Genomic DNA, 21,880 nt, shown 5'->3' on the forward strand with positions numbered 1-21,880 from the left:
TCAGAGGAAGCATGTTTATGTAGGAAAATAAGTCTGTTTACATTTTTTGACCCTTTCTGTTTTGTCTTCTTCCTTGAGTACAGTTGGATATAGAAAAAGGATTTCTTTCTCCTTCATTCACCAGTGACCCCAGGGGTAGTTAATAATGATTTTAAAAAGAATTTTCCAAGCCTAAGAGATGACAGAAGATGGGGAAGAGATGGAGTTTCTGCAGGAGTAGACATGTTTGTCTAACTGACCAGAAAGGGGAAATTCATGGACAATATTCTCATATACCAAACTCTTATAGATGGGGAATTTTTGTTTCACAGACTACCTTATCTCATAATCTAGTCTTCTATTCAGTTAAGAGAGATTTCCAAGATTTGGGTAAGCCTTGGGGATTACCAGGTTTCAAGAGGTCATAGACCTGACTTTCTAGAGAAGTCAAATCCCTCAGCAACATTCCCCTTGGAGAAAGAATTAGAATTGTCCATGTGTCCTTTGTAGTGAGAGGCTCAATAAGGGTTAAAGCCATATTGGAAGAAGGGGAAGAGGCATCAATCAATCAATAACAATATATTAAATACCAAGTTCTAGAGATACAAAAATGAATGACATAGTGTGCACTCTCAATGAGTTTATAATCTAGTAAGAAAATTCTGTAGTGCCACTCCCCACTTAAACTGAGTTGTTTAGACAGTGAGTGCAGGTCTACAGGAAACATCTGCTTTCTAACAACTTCAAAGTGTGTTTCCTTTTTGGGAGAACCAAAGCCTTAAGAGTAGCTTTGTAATGGGTAAATTTTTGTATGGGTCTCTTGGCAGCAATAACAAGGAGACTCTTTGAAATGCTGGAGTACTGGTTATTTAGCCACCCTTAAAATGTCTTCCAGAGGATTTGAACAACTGTGTAATAGTGAGTCAGGAAGGATTGATGGGATCCTGTAGGAAATGTAAGGGATTTTCCCTATTGGCAATGCTAAGTTTAGTTCTTTTCTGAGGGGAATCTTATGGATTATTTGCATGTTTTATGTTTTCTAGTTCTGTTAATGGGTCCCTGTTAATCCTTTGTATCTTCTGAATTTTCTGTGGATTGAACTAAAAGCCATTCTCTACCCATATATACTTTCTTCCTTTGGTACATACATGGCAATGCTTTTACCAATATCTGTGTGATCATGGGCAAATCCCTAATTTCTTTCTGCCTCAGTTTCATCAACTGTAAAATAGTGGTTAATAGGACTTATTTTGCAGGGTTGTTGAAAGATTCAAATGAGATAATATTTGTAAAGTGATTAGCATAGTACTGATACCTTGTAGGAGTTGTTTTCTTTCCTTTCATTCATTAGAAATAACCCTGACTTGTAACCAGCAGACACTGTTGTGTCAGGAAAATCTTGGGCTCCCTGAAACTGTATGCAGTTTCCCAGATGTAATTCAGCTCACTGTTCCTGTCCTGTATAACTGTAGGTCCACTTTATTGCCATTTGCTATGCATGTCCAAGGAAGGAGAGTTCAAACAAATAGCACTGGCTATTTGTTTTTACAAACTTTCTTGCCACTCATAAGGATAATGGCAATCAGCAAGGACCACCTCAGTATTATTCCTCCATGATGCAGGTGAGTAAGCATAGGTGGGGTAGGGGAAATCTATGCTCCAGTCAAAGGCCTGAAAGTCCTCAGGGATCAATCTAACATATGAGAGAGTATTTCTAAATTACCAAAAAATTAGATTGTAAACTCCTTGAGGGCAGGGACTGTCTTTTTTTTTTTTTTTACATTTGATTTTACTTAAAACATTCCACTGGAATAACCATTCTTCCTAACTGGTTTTAAGTATTGGTCTCACTGTTTAGAGAAATCACTACCTTTCTCTCACAATTGTAATATGATTTAATCTTATCTTATAGTAATAGATTATTTGTAATTTGTTGGGGGAGAACAGTTAAAGCATAATATAAATTTGGTAGTTTCCAAATAATATTATTCATTCTACTTCTATTCTCCCCTTCAAAAATAGTCTAGCAATAGGATGATTGTTTTAAAAGATCCATCAAGCTATATATTATGCAGAAATTACATATTCTTCTCTTCCTGAGAATACGGGGGGTGGGGTGTAAAATGCAACAACAAAAACAAAAAAAAGTATCTCCTGAGGTGGGAATAAAAGGAAGAAGAAAAACTATGTGGTAAATAGAAACTTTCCTTTTTAACCTTATTACTAATTGCTCCCTTCCACATATTAAAAGCCTTACTAGTCTGGCCACTTCGCAGATCCTCCCCTTTGCCTCTTAGACTCTCAAGAACCAACTCAAGCACAACCTTCTACATGAAGTCTTTGCTCATTCCTTTCAGTCCCCAGCTTTTAGGACTCTTCCTTCTAAATTATTTCAAACTACTTTGTATATGTTCTGTATATATTTATGTGCATTATGCATTCATTGCCCCCTTTTCCCCCACCCTTATGTTGGAATGTAAGTTCATTGAGGGCAAACGCTATTCTTGTTTGAGTTCACATCTCTTGTACCTATATAGTACTTAATAAATATGAATTTATTAAGTAGCTAATCTGGTTTTTGATTACCAAATATATGGTCCCTTGCCACACATTTTTTAGAAGTCCTCCCAACTTAATAGGACTTTTCAGAGCTTCTGTTTGCCTGACATTGAAAATACGAAGTCATGTCCAAGCCAAAATGAATCATGAAAACAGAACTTGAGTAGTGGGGTTCTTATAACTTTATTGAAGTGGTTTGTATATTTACTATAATAAGCAAGAGAACTGAAATGTAAAGAAAATATTAATTAATGTTACTAAATGAATCAGTGAAATGAAATCAATAAAAGAAAAATAGAATTTAACATTCATAGCATTCTGGGAAGGGCAAAAATAATTGGACTTTGTGAAAGATGTATTTCATGTTATGTGATGGTGCAGTTCTTTAATATGAAAATCAATATAGTTTGCTATGTACCAAATAGTTTACTCATCACTTCAAATTTTAGAGCTTAATGCATTAGTTGGTTAATGAATAGCACTAATTTAAGTTTTACCCCAATGTATGAATATTATCATTTTAAAACAGTCTCCTTTTAGAAAAAAATGCACAAACTTCATTGATAACTGATTTATGTAAAATTTGTTTTATATTTTCTCATTCCTCTTGTAATGATAAGTACCTACTATCTAATTAATATTTTTATTAATTTATATTATTATAATAATCTTGCTGTGAAAGTAAACATAACCCCCCCCCCCCAAATAGAGAAACCTCAAGAGAAATGAAGTGAGAGGAAAAAAAAGTACTTCAGTCTGTTTTCATATTCCATCAATTCTGGCTCTGGGATGAGTTTCCTTCTTTATCATAAGTCCATCAGAGAATTTGCTTCTGTATCTTTTCCCACAGTTGCTATTTCTAGCTGTATTTCCCTCCATTCCTATTCCTTCCCACTCCCATTTATTCTATTCTGTCTCTCCTTTTGCCCTGCCCCTGCTCAGAAGTAGTTTGTATCTGTGTATACATGATCTTCCCTCTCTTCTATCACCTACTTCTTCTTGTCCCCCTTTAACCCTTCCCTTTCCTCTAATTTTCCCTAGGGTAAGATAGATTTCTATATCTTTATTAAATGTGTATGTGATTTCTTCACTGAGCTATTTCTTTCTTTTTTTTTTTTTTTGCAAGACAATGGGGGTTAAGTGGCTTGCCCAAGGCCACACAGCTAGGTAATTATTAAGTGTTTGAGGCCAGATTTGAACTCAGGTACTCCTGACTCCAGGGCCAGTGCTCTATCCACTGCACCACAAAGCTGCCCCTACTGAGCCATTTCTGATGAGAGTGAAGGCTCATTCATTCCTCCTCACCTTCCCCCCTTCCAGTCCATTGCAAAAGCTTTTTCTTGACTCTTTTATATGAAATATCTTAGCCCTTTCTATCTCTGCTTTCCCTTCTTCCAAATACTTTCCTTTTGCACCTATTGACTCCATCTTCATACCATATTATATCATTATATTCAATTCCCTCCTGTGCCTTATATATGTTCCTTCTTACTGCTCTAATAAATGAGGAGGTTCATATGAGTTATCAGTATCTTCTTCTCATTCAGGAATACACACAGTTCAGCATCGTTAATTTCCTTATAATTAGTCCTCATTCACCCTCTCTATGCTTCACCTGAGTCCTAAACTTGGAGATCAAACTTTCTATTCATCTCTGGTTGATTCAACAGGAAAGCTTGAAAGTCTCCTGTTTACTGAAAGTCCATCTTTTTCCCTGAAAGAGGATGCTCAGTTTTGATTGGTAGTTGATTCTCAGTTGTAATCCAAACTCTTTTGCTTTCTGGAATATCATATTCCAAGCCCTATGAGCCCCTGATGTATATGCTGCCAAATCTTGCGTAATGCTGACTATGGAGCCATGGTAGCTGAATTGTTTGTTTCTGGCAGCTTATAGTATTTTCTCTTTGACTTGGAAGTTTTGCAATTTGACTATAATATTACTGGAAGTTTTTCTTTTGGGAACTCTTTCAGGAGGTGATCAATGAATTCCTTCAGGTTCTATTTTACCTTCTGCTTCTAGGATCTCAGGCAATTATTTCTTGAAAAAAAATGAAGCCTAGGCTCTTTTCCTGGTCATGACTTTCAGGTAGCCCAATAATTTTTCAATTATCTTCTCGGGATCTGCTTTCTAGGTTAGTTGTTTTTCCAATGAGATATTTCACATTTTCTTCTAATTTTTCATTCTTTTAGTATTGTTTCATTGTTTCTTTATTTCTCACAAAGTCATCAGCTTCTTTTAGTTCCATTCTATATTTGAAGGAGTTATTTTCTACAAAGAACTTTTTTAATCTCCTTTTCCAGCTGGTCAATTCTGCTTTTTAAGGCATCCTTCTCCTCATTTGCCTTGTGGGTTGCTTTTTCCAATTGGCCTAAACTGGTTTTTAACATGCTATTTTCTTCAGTATTTTTAAAATTTCTTTCACTAAGTTGATGATTTGGTCTTCATGATTTGCCTGCATCACTCTCATTTCTCTTCCCAATTTTTCCTCTACCTCCATTATATGTTTTTCAAAACTTTTTTTGAGCTCATCCATATCCTGAGACCATTTCCTGTTTTCTCTTGAAGGCTTTGAATATAGAAGTTTTGACTTTGTTATCTTTTGAGTGTGTATTTTGATCCTCTATGGGACCAAAGTAATTTTCTGCAGTCAGGTTCTTCTTTTTCTGTTGTTTGCTCATTTCTTCACTCATGACTGATTTACCACACTTCCAAGACTTTAGGGAGGTTTTTGGGACACCCTACAGGGACCTTAATTCCTCCAAGGTCTTATAAGAAGCTTTGACTGCTCTCTTGCCTGTGCTCTTGTCTATGGAAAACCATAGGCCCTTTCTTCTGCCCTGGAGCTGTGAGGAGGATCCCTGCTTCTCTATGGTGGTATGGGGGCCCAGACTGTGACCTGGATTTGAGTGTGAGCAAACCACAGAGTTCTGTCCCTGAGATAGCAATGAGACCTCTACAGTCTCTCTGCACCCCCTTACTGTCTGTGGGCTGAGTGCTCTGGAAGCAACTGCTGGGGTGGCTCTCTAGGTCACTGCCGCAGGGCTGCTCTGAGGCCAGTGCTGGCTGGGGCTCTGGGCTCATTCTGGTGCTGCACAGTTCTCTCACAGCCCCTTCAAGTCATCCATGGCAATTCCTGGGTCAAGAGGTATGGAAAGCACCCCTGTTGTTATGGACATAGGGACACTCAAGGACCTAGGTACCCCGCAGGCTGTTCCTGGAAGGCTGGACTGGTTTGCTGCAGCCTGGCTGCACTATTGCTCTTTCCAACCCCTGGGCCCTGTGAAACAGATCTTTCCTGTGTATCTTCTAAGTTGCCTTGGACTGGGAAATTGTATCATTTAGTTTGCCTCTCTAAATTTTGACCAGAGTCATAATTTGGTGGCTTTTGTTGGGGAGACAAATTTCCGCGAATTCCTGCTGTCATGCCACCATCTTGGCTCTGCCTCCAGGGATTGTCTTTTGCTTCTTTTTTGTATCTTCAGTGCTTAGTACAGTGGCTAGTACATGAGACCAAATACTTATTGATTGATTGACTGAAGTGAGGAGGAAGGAATTCTGAGCAGGGAATTATGAATGAAGAGCCAAGAAATAGGAAACTTAGCCCTACAAGTACCCTTGTAGTAAAAAGGCTAAAATGGGAATACTAGAGCTATTCCAGTTAAATGAGTTTTCACTGATTGACACAAATTTGAAAGAATCACAGGTTATTTCATATTATAATCTGGAAAACGGAATTTCTTCATTCAGTTATTTTTTCCCCAAGTCAATCTTTTTTGAATGACTGCAGATCTTATTGTGAAAGTTCAGCAGTTTTCCATGCTTGCTGCAATCAATCCAATGCTAACCACAAATGTGAGCATATTGAAAAGCTCACTATTTTTAATGGGTTTTTTTCTGTACATTTGGAAGCATCATGAGAAATCTTCCATGACTGTGTGAGCCATTTTGGTAAGTGTATATTTCTCTATTTTATGTCTCATTTATTATTGCTAAACAAAGGATCATTAAACCAAGCACTTTCTGCAGTTTCACTTATCAGAAATTTTATATAACTTTAATTTATGTATGAAGAGAATGGGAGAAACTTCAGTGGAGGAAAGCCTTTTAGTCTATGTTTTACCCTTCCTAATTAAATATGCTTTTTTAATCAACAAACACAGAAGGATCTTCTGTTTTCTCTACTTGTCAATCAATTGTGAGATCGTAAAGAAATGGTCTACTATGGGGAATTATTTATGAAAATCAATCCCTACCCTTCAGATATTTTCATCAAGAATTCCTGCAATGCTTACATAGATCATTGTCATGAAATTTTCTTGAGATAAAAGTGTAGATACACAGAAAAACTGAAGAGAAATTTGGCATATGGACTGGCATTTGTAAATGTTTTCTTAGAAGCCTGTTTTGAGAAATATAAAATCTATCTTTAAAAAAAAGAAATAAGATATCTATGATTTTAAATTTGTGCTAGGATAGGTGCATACTACTTTTTCTATTTCTTCTCAAGTGTCATTTTGATTAGGTGAATGGATAGAGCAATAAACTTGGAGTTAGAAAGAATCGAGTTCAAATCCCATCTTAAACACTATCTCATTTGTATGACCCTGGGCAAGTTACTTTACTGCTTTCTGCTTCAGTTTCCCCATCTTACAGATGGGGATTCATAATAGTATCCTTTTCAAAGTTGTTCAAAAAATCAAAGTGCTATATAAATATTAGTGGCCATTATTGTTGTTATTGTTATTATTAATTTTCACTTCCTCACATAGCATATTGAATGTTCAACTGTTACAGTTCAATTGCAGTGCTGTTGAAAATAGGTTGCTATAGAAACACTGGTAAATCTATTCCAGTTTTTTTTCCTTATTGTTTTCTGTCCAGTTTCATGTATAAATTACCTTGACATAATCTGGCTAAGTAAATTTGAGTCTTCTGCCAAGTTTTCTACAGTATCATTTTTTTCTTTGACTATTTTTGCTGTTTTGTGAAGTATATTGCTCATAATATTCTGTCATCCTTTGCAAATAAGCTTGGGCTTAGTGGTACTGTGTAGGGGAGGAAAAATAGAACCTGGGAATTCATTGGTAAAAGGAGTTATCAGGCATAAGTACTCTCTACCAATGAAGGTTGGTACTGTAACTGGACTAAAATTCCTCCAAGATGTGGAGGACACCTCATCTCCACTTCAAATACTATCTAAATGGCTAACAACTTCTACTCCTAAATATTATATGTTTCACTTGGTCTGGACAATTTTCAAGAGAAATATGGGCAAGGTCTCAAGATCTGGTACAGAGAAGGAGCAGGAGATGTAGGGGCTAACTTGTAATAGGATGGTTTTTATTACCCTGTCTCAAGTGTCATATAATAGTTACAAAGTTTGAAAGACATAATTTTTGTGTAATTAATCATTTTATTAATAAGAGAGGTCAATGGCACTCTTGAATGCTGAAGACCCCTCATGGTAGTAGTCTCACAGTCTATATGTTCTTAGAAAAATGGGTATCCTGAGGATTGCAAGTAAGAAGTGGGCTCACTCAAATGAGGGACTAAGAGAATGACATCATGTTTCTCTTGGACCAAGAGATTAACTCTAGACCCAGACCACTACCAGCCTTCAGCAATCTGGATAAAGTATTTACCTCCACCTACACTGAATAGTACTCAGATGTCAGGAATTCACCTAGAAAAGATGGTCTAGTTGGTATAAAATTTTGACAGAAGTCATTAATGACCTTCAAATGGCTGACCTTTGGACAAGGAAGTAGGACAGGAAAAAAGCCTGAATCCTTCCCATAATTGATTATTAATAATCATTTCTCTCACTGTCAATAAATATTCTGGTACCATAAAAAGTTATAGTTATAGCTTATTATTATTCAGGTATATCTTGATAAAGGATTAGGTAAATCATGAAGACTGAAACACACTTGCAACAACCAAGGACTAGGGCAGCTAGGTGGCACAGTGGATAGAGCACTGGCCCTGGAGTCAGGAGGACCTGAATTCAAATGTGACCTCAGAAATCTCATAATTGCCTAGCTGTGTGACCTTGGGCAAGTCATTTAACCCCATTGCCTTAAATAAAAATAAAAATAAAAATAAAATAAAATAAAATAAAATAAACCAAGGACTCCTTTCCATAGCAGGTATCTTACGGGGATTTGAGTGAGTCTGTAAGGGACTTCCTTTGTACAGTGGCTAGTACATGAGACCAAATACTTATGTCTTAGAACTACAGTCATTCAAAAATACTTAGATCTGCAGTCATTCAAACAAGATTGACTTGGGGGAAAATAACTGAATGAAGAAATTCCATTTTCCAGATTATAATCTGAAATAACCTGTGATTCTTTCAAATTTGTGTCAATCAGTGAAAACTCATTTAACTGGCATAGTTCTAGTATTCCCATTTTAGCCTTTTTACTGCAAGGGTACTTGTAGGGTTAAGTTTCCTATTTCTTGGCTCTTCATTCATAATTCCCTGCTCAGAATTTCTTCCTCCTCATTTCAGCCAATCAATCAATAAGTATTTGTACTAGTCACTGTACTTTGAGTGAGTCTGTAAGGGACTTTCTTTCCAGTCAGGGAAGAAAAAGGCAAGAAGTGGTGACTGTGAAAAAGTATAATCTGGCAAAAAAAAGCACTGAGGTTGACAATAGAAAATTTGAGTTTCGTTCTCTACTATCTGTATACTCCTCTTCTATGAGCAAGTCACTTCTTCTCTCTGAACCTCAGTTTCCCCATTTGTAAAACAAGCAAGTTGAACTAGGTGATTCTCAGGTACTTCCAAACTAATATATTATGATCTGAAAAATGTTTAAAAAAGTACAAGTCTGGGGTGGCTAGGTGGTGCATTGGATAAAGCACTGGCCCTGGAATCAGGAGTACCTGGGTTTAAATCTGGTCTCAGACACTTACTAATTACCTAGCTGTGTGGCTTGGGCAAGCCACTTAACCCCATTTGCCTTGCAAAAAAAAAAATACAAGTCCTTGGTTGTTGCAGGTATGCTTCATTGTATGCATCCATTCCTTCCATTCTAGCTTGTCATGTGCTCCTTGAATTCAACTCTTCTTACTAATGCTTTTAAAAAAGTTGGCATGGGCACTAGGGGTTGTTTCGAGCAATTGGTATTCTAGACAGGGGCTTGGGAGAAAATTAAAATGTTCTAGCAAATTGAACCAAACTGAATTCACAAATGTTTGAAAGATTCCTAAGGTTTGACACAGTCCAGGGAGCATCATGTGGTACTTAGATGACCTTTAGCTTTCTTGAAATATTGCTTTCCAATCTCTTGCTCCCCTCCCTAAATTTAGATACAGTTGTAGATAATCACTAGAATAGGAAAACTCTAATTTCTATTCTTGAGCCCTACCCCAAATTTGGTAAATATGTTTTTGTTGGATAATTTCATTCATAAGTCTTATGTGATTAACCTTTCAGTGATCACTAAAACACAACAAAGTAACTAATAGCTAGGTAAAATGATGCAACCTGATGTTTTAGAACAGAGATCACTAGGCTTGATTTCAGAAGGACTTAAGTTTAAATTCTCCTTAACACACTTACTAACTGTATGATTCTGGACAAGTCACAGCACTTCTTAGCCTCACTTGCCTCAACTACAAAATGGGAATATTAATCACCATCTCACAGGGCTGTATTGAGGGCTTTACAAGTCATAAAGTGTTTTATAAATTATTATTATTATTATAGCCATAGCATAGTCAAAAAATAAATATATTGAGGACCTTTCCAGAAGACATTGTAAAATAGCTTCTTTGCCTGGTTGACTCCCTTCATCATCTTCTCTTACCTATCAGATTAAGCAAAAGAATTAAAGAAAGGAATTGAGAATTTGGAATTTTTCAAAGTTAGCTTAGCAAGCAGGCAATCAGAGAAGATAAATGGAGCAGAAACAATGGAAGTGGATTCTGCCTCCTGCTTGGTCTCCCTGTGGCTAGGGTTTTTACAGTAGCTATGAGGCTCCATTTGGTCCTGCATCCATCAAAATATCTGATTCCATCCCCTAGTCTTCCATGAAAACTGTTTCTCTCTAGATCTCAGCTGTGACCATCCCCAGTTCCCCAGAATCCACCTCAATTTGCCAGTAACTGTTAACTGTTTACAGCTTGGGCTACAGGGACAAAACCAATAAGGGTCAAGGCTGTGATGCTCCAGAACTCTGGCCCCGATCCTCACCAAGAGCTTCCCATTTCAGAAGCCTCCCTGTTTCTAATTAGGTGGAAGAGATGACAAAGAACCTATGGTCAGAAAGAAGAGCATAGAGTCTTGGCCCTAGAAAAACCCTCTCTCCTGCTTATAGGAGCAAAGAACACTTTCCCAGAGTGTCCATGCTGAAGGCTCAGAATTCCACACCTCAACTGGAATTAGACTAGACTACAACTCAGAATGGATTCCTCTAGAGCAAGGTTTCTCCCTTTTGGGAAGAGAATGCCTAGCATTGGGCAGAGAGGGACTCACTGGTAGAGAGATCTGGCTGCTCTATGTGTTCCCCAGAGTGAACAAATAAGAGCAGTTCCAACTTGTAAATGCTTTTTCTCCACCCCCCTCCCCCTTTTCCTCTTACTTTCTGGGCTGATCCTGGTAAGTTCCAAACCTTCGATTTATTTCCTTATTCTTTACCCATATCCACTAACCAGGAAGAAGAACAAAAGAAGGGAGTCAGTCATTCAGGCAAAGTAGCTAATGTGGCTACTTGTAAGCTGCTCTGTGCCTTCTCCCTGTTTGTTTTTAATTATGCTGTGGCTTTTTGAGTTGCTTTTTAATAAATCATGTGATTACTAAATAAATCAACCTATGAATGAGGTGAGTCAGAGTTAAAGATTTCCCAGAATCACAGTGGGAGCTCAAAAACAGAGATGAATTTTTATACTCTAGTAATTGTGGTGAATATTCTATTTTTATTTAGAACCTGGGCAATTGCTGAGCACCAAGAACAATGAAAAGCTTAGATGAAAAGATAGTTTAAGAGTATGTAGCATGAATTCTCTCTAGTGAGAAAAGGTTATACTTCAACTTTTGGACTAGAACTTTGAATATCTTATTGAGGGTAAAAGGAAGACTTTTACATGTGACATGTAGACAATATCTTTACCCAAATGACTGAAATTTGTGAAGGTAAAATCATGTTGTACTTATTGTATTATGTTAAAAAAAAACAAAACAAAGCAAAGCAATATTTGTTTTGGTTGAGTAAAATACCATCTTTAAGGGGTTTTCTCCCCAAAAGTCTCTTGTATGTGCCAAAATTATACAAGGTTCTTTATAAGACCTAACAATTGTGATACATTTATTTGGCAATCTTATGATTGTTAAGAGTCAGTTGAGATAAACAACAAGGAGATTTATGTTCTAGTGACAAGGAGATTCTAGTGTCAAGAATTTCCTAAAGTTGATGAGATCCTCCAGGTGCTTCTATGTGTAGCTGATAGAGTGCTGACTATATTAATTCCTGGAACATTGCAAAGCCTCCTAAATAACATTTGTATTCACTCAAATTTGGCCTGACTGTCCACACTAAGCCAAGGAGAATATCTACGGCTTAGACTATGATTTACAGTTGAATAAACAACTTAGAGTTCATTCATATTTTGAATGGACACTGCAGAGGGACAATGATCTAGGCTTAGAATTCAACTTGAAGATAAAAGCTGGATTGCCTCTGAAAAAATTAAAAATTCTTTCAATGACTCTGAGGTTACCTTTAAGACAAAGGATCATCTTTTTCTTTTTTTAACAAAACATTCTTCTGGGAATGTTGTATGACCAGACTTATGTCATTCTACAATGAATTGTGGAATACTACAGTCTGCAAACAATAGGGGATGAAGATCAGCCAAAGGACAATGAAGAAAGTTTGTAACATATTACAAACAAAGAATTATACAGAAACGAGTGGTGCCAATTATGCCATTAAAGAAATCTATAACAAAAAAGAGGGGTCAAGTCATCTAGCAAGATTAAGGCATAACCAATGGAAAGTCTGTATGTTCCATTGTTATCCTTGAGAAATCAAGAAATTGTGAGGAAGGTTCCTAGGACAGAGTGGAACTCCTATAATAAATATATGAAAGAATATAGACAAAAGGTAGACAGGACCTGTATAAGTTGCATTCTCTATCACTGGTTGGAATGCCCACACTGATGAAATCACAGGTGCTTGAATATTAATTATTGGAGAAGCAAGAACCAAATAATAAGGAGCAGGAGGACTACTTAATTATCAAAATAGCAAATATGAAATACAAAGCAAAGTCCAATGCCAGGAGGCAATTCTGGGGGCCAGGAGAAGACCTCAGCAAAAAAAGTACCCATAAGATCCATAGGGCAATCTGAGACCAGGCTAGAATTCAAGAGTACCAGATATTTGTCTGACAAGACCTGAGTTTAAACAAAATATGTTTGCACAATGTGATTTGTTCAACAAGGCGAGCACACCTATGTCCTCTTAAACATTGTGTATAATATTAAGTCTGCCTTCCTTGTTTCTCCAAATGAACTTCAATGTGGATAGTTCCAAGCTATTGCTACTATGTCCTGCATGAGAAAAAGTCATTCTGAAGAGTGATAATAGTTAGAGGTACATTTAACCTAACATTAGGGCTACTTCTATCATTAGGCAAAGCTCAACAATTTGTTCAAACTAGTGACTCAGTCTAATCTAAACAGCAGGGTTATTGCTATTACCTTTGAAATTGCTCAACAGAAGGTAAAATTCTTGAGGAATGAGTATATTTTATTTCCATTTTAACTCCCTCCTAGTTGCTAACACAGTTCTTCCCCTTACCTTTTCAACTTCAACCCTGCCAAAAGCAGCTTTGTGTTTCTGCTAATGAGTATTTTTGTTTGGCTGAAAAAGAGTAGGCACTTAATACTTATTGATTAATTATAAAAGCTGAAAGTGATCTTTTTTGTTGTTTTATCATTCAGACTTCATGATCCCATGGAACATATGGCATGCCAGGTCTGTCTATCCTCCATTACCTCCTGAACTCTGCCCAAACTTATATTTATTGCTTCTGAAAAACTAACTATCCAATTTATATTCTTCCATCCCCTTCTCCTTTTGTCTTCAATCTTTCCTAACCTCAGGGACTTTTCCCAATGAATTCTGTCTTCTCATCATATGGCCAAAGTATTTAACCATCAGCTTCAATATTTGGTCTTCCAACCTTAGAGATCATTTAATCTATTCTCTTCATTTTACACACAAGAAAACAAACCTAAAAATATGAAGTGACTGTCCCAAGGTCATGACTTGGACAAAGTCACATACAATAAATGTTAGAGTCAGATTTCAAATGCAAGTCTTCAGAGCCCAAGTCCTTCCCTGTCTTCCTTAAGGGTAGATCGTTCCTAGAATTACTTCTTTCAGGTTTGTAACAACATTAGATGTGTTTTAGATATAATAGAGACAATTTCTACTAATAAAAAGAAAATGTTTCTTTCATCACATATGAATCTGACTGCAATGGAAGGTGTATACTGAAGAATGATGGAAGAGAAAGATGAATAATAAGTAAGGTGGGTGGACAAATTATGATGGATCTTCCTTGAAAAGAGGATGATAGGGGTGGCTAGGTGGCGCAGTGGATAAAGCACCGGCCCTGGAGTCAGGAGTACCTGGGTTCAAATCTGGTCTCAGATACTTAATAATTACCTAGCTGTGTGGCCTTGGGCAAGCCACTTAACCCCATTGCCTAGCAAAAAAACCTTAAAAAAACGAGGATGGTGGAGTTATTCAGGAAGAATAATCTGGCAGCAGGATAGATTATATAGAGGAAACCATAAAGTCAGGAAGGGTAGTGAAGACTCAAAAATAGCTTCCCCCCACCCCAGATATGGCCCAGTAGGCAACATATTTTAATTGTCCAATGATACGACCTTCCCTCCCCACTTCTCGAGGCTGGTGAATGATAAGCAAAAACACTTGAGTAAGATTTTTTCCAGTGTTCTTGATTATGTGGTTATCATATATACTAATAAACATGTTTTATTCAGCAATTCAATTAACTTTCTGTTTCAGATTGTGTATCATGGGGATCCTTATGCTCCACACAATTCTACCAGTTTTCTCATCTACGAAAGAGGAGTAGAAGTTGGATGTTGGGGCTTGTGCATCAATTCAGTGTCTTCCTCGTTGTATTCTTGTAAGAAAACCTTTCTCCTCTCCCTCTGCCCTTCCCCATCCCTTAACACTACCAAAGGCAGCCACAACCTGGTCTATCTGTTAATGAATATTTTAACTTTCAAAACTTTGGAGACTGACATGAAATATTTCAGTCATCTAGGTAAAGAATAAAACTTCAGAGCTGCCTAACTAAAAGATCTTTTCCCCTCATATACTTTAAAAAAGTATTTTGTTTTCAGTTCTTTTATTTTAATATTACTTTTATTTCCTGATATCACCTTCTGTGCTCCCCTATCTCCTATGTTATCCACTTCAGGGGAAGGGACTGGGACCGGAAATTTTATCTATATAGGGATGTTGCTTCCTAGATAAAGCTACTTCTTTTTCCAGTGCAGAGTAGCTTCTCAGTAGCTTTTAGTCTTCACGAGTTATCTGGCACACTGAGAAGTCAAATGATTTTTTTCGGGTCACACAGCTTCTAAGTGTCAGTGGTGGGACTTGAATCCAGGATTTCCTGACTGAGTACACCTTTATAAAGCAGAATTTTAAAGTAAACCAATACATAAACCAAGTCTGACAATAAATGTAACATTTCACCTCTAAAGACCTCTCCTCTATGCTGCCTCACCCCTTTGACAGGAAAAGATGAATTACCTCATATCTTTTTGTTAATTACTGAGTCTCAAAAATCATACTATATGATGCAAGACAACCCTGAAGGACTCTTGATAAAGAAACTATCCCTCCATAGAGAGAGAGATAATGATGACTGAATACAGATTGAAGCATACTTTTTTGCTGTTTTATTTTTCTTGAGGTATCTTTTTGGTGTGGGAGGGCTTCTATGTTTTCTTTCACAACATGACCATTATTGAAATGTTTTATATGACTACACATTTTTAACCCATATAAAATTACTTGCCTTCTCAATGTGAAACGAGAGAGGGGTGGGAAGAAGGGCAAGAATTCAGAACTCAAAGTTTTAAAAAATGAACGTTAAAACTTGTTTGTACATGCAACTGAGGGAAAATAAAATAAAACAATTTTTTTAAAAATGCTGCATTCCTCTGATCAATGAGGAATTTGTCCTTTTAATCAGATTTATCATGGTCTGCATTAATTCCGTACAAGAGATTCTTCTTGTTTATAAGGTGGTAACACATGATCCAGACAGCAGCACTATTAGTTGTATTCATAATAGATTAATATCTCTATGTGAACTTAGGTAGAAACCTTTAGTAGATTTTGCTTCCTGGTCCTGAATTGTTCAATATTTTAAATAATGAATTAAATGAAGTGATATTATACATGCATACTAAATTTGTAGATAACACAGACCTGGAGAGCTTACTGATAACCATAGATCCTAGGAAGAACATGATGATAAAGAACAGAGGATTAGGTATCAGAAGACAGGGCCCAATTTTTAGGCCTGACCATATATTAATTGCATAAGTCACTTGAGAATCAATTCCAATTTCAAATTGGAATAAGCATTAGAGGCTATTGAGTCTAACCTGTACCTGAACAAAAATTCTCTCTATAATAAATGAAAGAAGTGATCATTCAGATATTGTTCAAAAGACTAAGGTTCACTTTTTTGACTTTCTCATTTTTAGACAGTTTTGTCTTACATTAAGCCTAATTTTCCTCACCATAATGTTCCCCTGCTACTCTCAATCCTTCCCTGTGAGAGCAAACACAAGTCTAACCTTTTTTACAAGGTAGCACTTTAAATAATGAAGTATTAAATGCTCTCCTCCTCCCTCTTCAACCCAACTGCAATCCCTCTTTTTTTCTCCAGGCAAAATATTCCAGGATGATCCTTTATAAGCTCAAGGTCCTTCCCCAGCCTATCAACCTTCCTCTTGTTGCTTTCATTTGCATTTGTGGTCAGTTTTTATTGATTTGCAAGGTTTAGGTCGAAGTTTATTTTTGTTTTGTTTAACATTTTTTAAATATAAAGAATGTGAATTCATAAGTTTTTCAGGGATAGAAGGGGGTGTGATATACATTTAAGATTGTTAGGAAAATAGAGTTTAAGCACCCTCATGAATTTGAAGTCCTTTCCTGTTCAGGTATAGGTTGGTCTAGAAGACCTAAGGTCCCAACAAATCTGCAATTTTGTGATTTTGATTCAGTGAATTGTATGAAGGACTTCAAAATACATGGAATAATAATTAGACTTAATCTACCAGGCTCCAGAGGTCAGAACTAGGATAATAGTTTCTGACAGGCATATTCAAACTTATTACAAGAAGAATCTTCTTAATGATTAAAACTAACCCAAAATGGAATGGGCTGCCTCATGTGGTAGTAAGTCACAAGTTCTCTATCACAGTAGGTCATAGTTCATAGATCTGGAGCTGAAGGTCATGGAGTCCAACCTCCTCATTTTACAGATGAGGAATCTGAGACTCAGACAGATTAAGTGATTCTCCCAGACTCCCAGAGTCTAATAAGTGTCTGAGCTAAGATTCCAGTGTATATTTTACAGACTTTGAGTTCAGTGATTCATCTATTTTATTGTACCCTGCCTCTCTTAAAGGAGATGTTGGATGACCACTTGTCTGAAATGTTGAAGAGAAGTCTCCTATTCCAGCAGGGGTTGGACTAAATGTCCTCTCCAATGACCTTTCAGTTCTATGATGTGGATATCTTGACTGTCATCTGAGGACCATAACTCTTTTAGGACTCCCATTATGTATGATGATTGTCACATTCATTTCAAATTCTTCATTTACAAGTAATAAAACTTTGTTAACCTAATTCTAGTTATAGTTTATAATAATATTAATTCATATTTTGGTTTAAGGTCCACAAAATGTTTTCCTTTCAATCACCCTGTTAAGTAGGTAGTGAATCCTTACTTTTCCTTTATAATAGGATAAGAACTCTGAGGGATGATATGATTTTGTCCAGGGTTCCCTAGCAATGAAGGGTCAAAGCTGAATTTCAAAAGTAAATTGTCTGATTCTAACTCCAGTGCTCTTTCCCTTCCACTGAAGTTAAGGATACCATGAGTCCATCTATTTAAAAATAATTTCTAACTCTGGCTCATCTCATTGAGGTGCTCAGAATGGTTACCATTTTAACCATCTTTTTTTACTGCTATTCTAATTGATGGCCTGCTGCCCAGGTTTTCCTATCCCTTAAGAGTCAAAGTATTTTTTCTTTCTTTTTTTTAAATGGTATTTTATTTTTTCCAATTATATGTAAAGACAATTTTTAGCATTCATTTTTACAAGATTTTGAGTTTCAAATTTTCTCCTTCCCTCCTCCTAGAGAGTTTTTCTTTTTTGGAGATTATTATATTATATTGACTAAGAAAATACAGCCTCATCCTAGAGGAAGAACTACCGAGACACTAAAAAGAACGATTTAAAAGAGGGTCCTATGGTACATCAGTGACTAAATGAGAACCAGCACTAAAAATTAGTGATTCTTCTGACAAATGCTCAGGAGTTTTGTCCAAGTAGTCTTTGCTGGTGTCGGGTGTTTTTTTTAGGTTTTTGCAAGGCAAATGGGATTAAGTGGCTTGCCCAAGGCCACACAGCTAGGTAATTATTAGATGTCTGAGGTTGGATTTGAACTCAGGTACTCCTGACTCCAGGGCCAGTGCTCTATCCATTGTGCAACCTAGCCACCCCTACTGGTGTTTTTAACATAATGTCTTTATATTTCTAAAATTTATTTTGCCCTGGTTGGTGCTCTTTTTGCCTGGCCTCCTGGCCCAGATAAATGCATTTCCATGATCAAAAAGGGATCCCAAATTCCAGATGTTTGTCATTGGGGTATCTTAAGTAATAATGTGCATACATCTAATCTGACAAGAATCAACAACAACAGCAAAATTTTATTAGGTCCATTTTGTTCTTCTGATCCTGGGGTAACAGCTTTGCACATGCTATATGAAATTAATGGAAGGATCACATTTCGGGTTTGTCATTTCCCAAGCATTGGCTTCCATCAAAATGATCCTAAGCACTAACTCCAAATGAGTGAGAAAATAAGCATCTGGACTCCTAGGGGAGGGGGAGCTAAGTGGTTAGCTGGCTGGATATAGAAAAATCCATTCTAGAATGGAGTGGAAACTGTTCAAGTTTCTTTATTATTCATTTTGTGTATGCATATGTGAATGTGTTATGCATATGTGTGTGTGTTGTGACAGATAGAGGCAGAGAAATGAAGAGAGTCATATAGAAGTATGACAAAGACAGAGAGAATGAAAAACCAAGACAGAGTGAGAGAGAAAATTTCCTACTCTCATGGAGCTTATAGTTTAATCTAAGGATACAACAAATATTCAAGTAAATAGTATGCTGCAATTTTGTTGTTGTTTAGTTATTTCAGTCATGGATGCCTCTGTGACCTCATTTGAGGTTTTCTTGGCAAAGATACTGGATTGTTTTGCCATTTCCTTCTCTTACTAAGTTTACAAATGTGGAAACAGGCAAACAGAATTAAGTAACTTGCCTAGGGTCCCACATCTAGAAAGTGTTTGAGGTTGGATTTGATCTCAGATCTTCCTGACTTTAAGCCTGATGCTCCATCCACCTAGCTGCCATATAATGCAAAATAATAACATAACTTTACAAGGGAATTTGTTTTTGTTGCAAGTTTCTTTTTTTTTATTTGTATGGTCAAAAGGGGAGAGGAGCTAGCAATGGTTTGTTCTTGTCCTTTGTTATCAAAGAAGACTAAAATGACATTATTATATTTGGGACAAATTACAGGGTTTTTCTGACTGTGGTTGATCAGAGCAATACAAGCTTGGAATGCTCTACCACAGGTTGGGCACAAATAGTCTATTTGATCACCTACAGTGATTCTAAACATACGTATGTCACATTTCCCTTGAGCTGCTTCAATTCTGCCTTTGTCATAGAGTACAGCACTTTCTCTGATGAGGGTACACCATGCCAGATGATCCTGTGCCAATGTATTCCATGCTTCACAATCAATAACAATAAAGAAAATGATCATTCAAAAAAATTTTTAAATGCACAGAAGAGGAGGTTCAGGAGGAAGAACAGATAATCAGGATAGTTTTCAAAGTTACAATAAAAGATCTATTAAATAAATATTAAATAAAACAAGATAAAAAAGAAAAGTTACATGAGGGATTGTGTATTTTTTTAAAAAGCAATTAAAAGATCAAAATAAAAAAATAAAAACTTTAAAAAAAAATCCATGAAGTACCTAAGAGATTCCCCAGCAAAATACTATGTGAAGTACAAGGGGAACCTCTACCTATGTTTATCTCATTAAAATGATTGTCAGATATTCCCTTTACCTTGTACTGAGAGCAGTTCTATGAAAGCTTGTACCAGTCCATGAAACTGGCACAGCCTCGACCCTGCATTTGCAAGGTAAAGCTATGGCTGAAAACAATGGTCTCATCAGGAATGGGAGATTCAAGCTTTTGCTCCAGTTCATTTGGTCTCCCAGTCTCGGTGTCTTACTTCCCTTTTACTTTTTTAATTTTTCAGTGGCCTGAAAACTTGTGACTGACCCTTCCTCTGAAAGAACAGACCTAGACTTGCAGATCCTTCTCTTTAGAAGAAAGGGTTAAAAACTGAGTTTCAAAGCCACCTACTTTCAAGACAAGATTAGGCTAAACTTTGATTATTGACCAATTATCAAATAGTCTTCTAAAGTGAATCTGCAAAGCAAAAAATAACTAAAATCATTCCCTATTTGAAGGCCAAGCCACCTGTAATTTTTTTTCCTTCTCTTTTCTTTCCACAGATTGTCAGAAAGTTCTATTATCCTATGTGGGGTTAAAAGGACTTTACATTATGGGGTACCTGCTCTTTGGCCTGGGGACTGGATTTATTGGACTGTTTCCCAATGTTCATTCCACTCTGGTCCTCTGTGCTTTCTTTGGAGTGATGTCAAGTACTCTGTACACTGTGCCCTTCCATCTTATTGCTGAATACCATCAAGAGGAGGAGGTGAGTCTTAGCTCCTGGGAGACTAATCCCTGGAAGGTAGGGCTGCTTGAAAAGCCAGAGGAGTAGAAGAAATTCAAGCCACAGTAACTGAGGTTCCCAGACAGCCAGCAATACTGAGAATGATCATAAAATCTTAAAACATCTTGTTTATCTGAGCAGTGGTCCATGTTTGCACAGCACTTTCTAGTTTATAAAACACATTTCATATTAATACAATCCCATTTGCATTTCACAACAACCCTGTAAGTTAGATGATATCTGCATTCTCACTATCTGAAAGATGAAAAAATGAGGCTGTTCAGAGATCACGAAATCTTCAAATCAGGAGATGTCAGAAGTTTTCTACACCAACCTATACTTGAAAAAAGAATTCCTACTATATATTTTCTTTTTTTAAACTCACATATGTATTCTATTTTTTAATGCATATTAAATTTCACATGACAGGACCTATTTTCCTTTACTTATCTATATCATGCTATTAACCACCTTCAGGTATTATATGTAATTTTTTCATTTTTTTATTTGATTTTTCCCTAAAACATTGATTTTTTTTGTAAGATTTTGAGTTCTTTCTTTTCCTCCTTCTCTCTTTTTCTTCCCCATCCCAAAGAGAGTGATCTGATATAGATTATACACACTATTATATACACTATACATTTTCAAAAAGTAGTTAGTTTTTTTCCTAAAGACCTCCAATAAAAAGGAATCTCCATGACTTCAGAAGTTGACTCAATATATTTTTGGATGATGTTCAGTTGTTAAGATGTTTTGTTACATTAAGTTGTACATTGACCTATCTGAAATTTTCAAGGGGTCAAAAATGTGAAATTCAGGGGTCAAACATAATTCCTCTTGCACATGAAAGATTTTCTATTACTTTTTTTATTAAAGATTTTAATTATTTTGAGTTTTACATTTTTTCCTCTAGTCTTGTTTCCCTTCCCCTCCCCCCACAGAATGCAATTTGTCAGTCTTTACATTGTTTCCATTTTGTACATTGATCCAAATTGAATGTGATGAGAAAGAAATCATATCCTTAAGGAAGAAACAAAAAGTATAAGAGATAACAAGATCAGTCAATAAGATATCAGTTTTTTTTTCTAAATGAAAATTAATGATCCTTGGTCTTTGTTCAAACTCCACAGTTGTTTCTCTGGATACAGATGGTATTCTCCATTGCAGACAGCCCAAAATTGTCCCTGATTGTTGCACTGATGAAATGAGTA

General features: G+C 36.5%; 1 protein-coding gene across 1 annotated transcript in view; it reads left to right on the top strand.

The window, feature by feature from the left end:
- SLC45A2 (solute carrier family 45 member 2) overlaps positions 1–21,880 on the top strand; it is a 61,978-nt gene that overhangs the window by 31,789 nt on the left and 8,309 nt on the right. The window contains exons 5-6 of the mRNA XM_074201682.1: positions 14,590–14,713; positions 20,446–20,651. Of these exons, the coding sequence (XP_074057783.1) occupies positions 14,590–14,713; positions 20,446–20,651 (330 nt within the window). The remainder of the gene's footprint in view (positions 1–14,589; positions 14,714–20,445; positions 20,652–21,880) is intronic.

This window comes from Macrotis lagotis, chromosome X (assembly GCF_037893015.1).
Source record: "Macrotis lagotis isolate mMagLag1 chromosome X, bilby.v1.9.chrom.fasta, whole genome shotgun sequence".
Taxonomy (NCBI): Eukaryota; Metazoa; Chordata; class Mammalia; order Peramelemorphia; family Peramelidae; genus Macrotis; species Macrotis lagotis.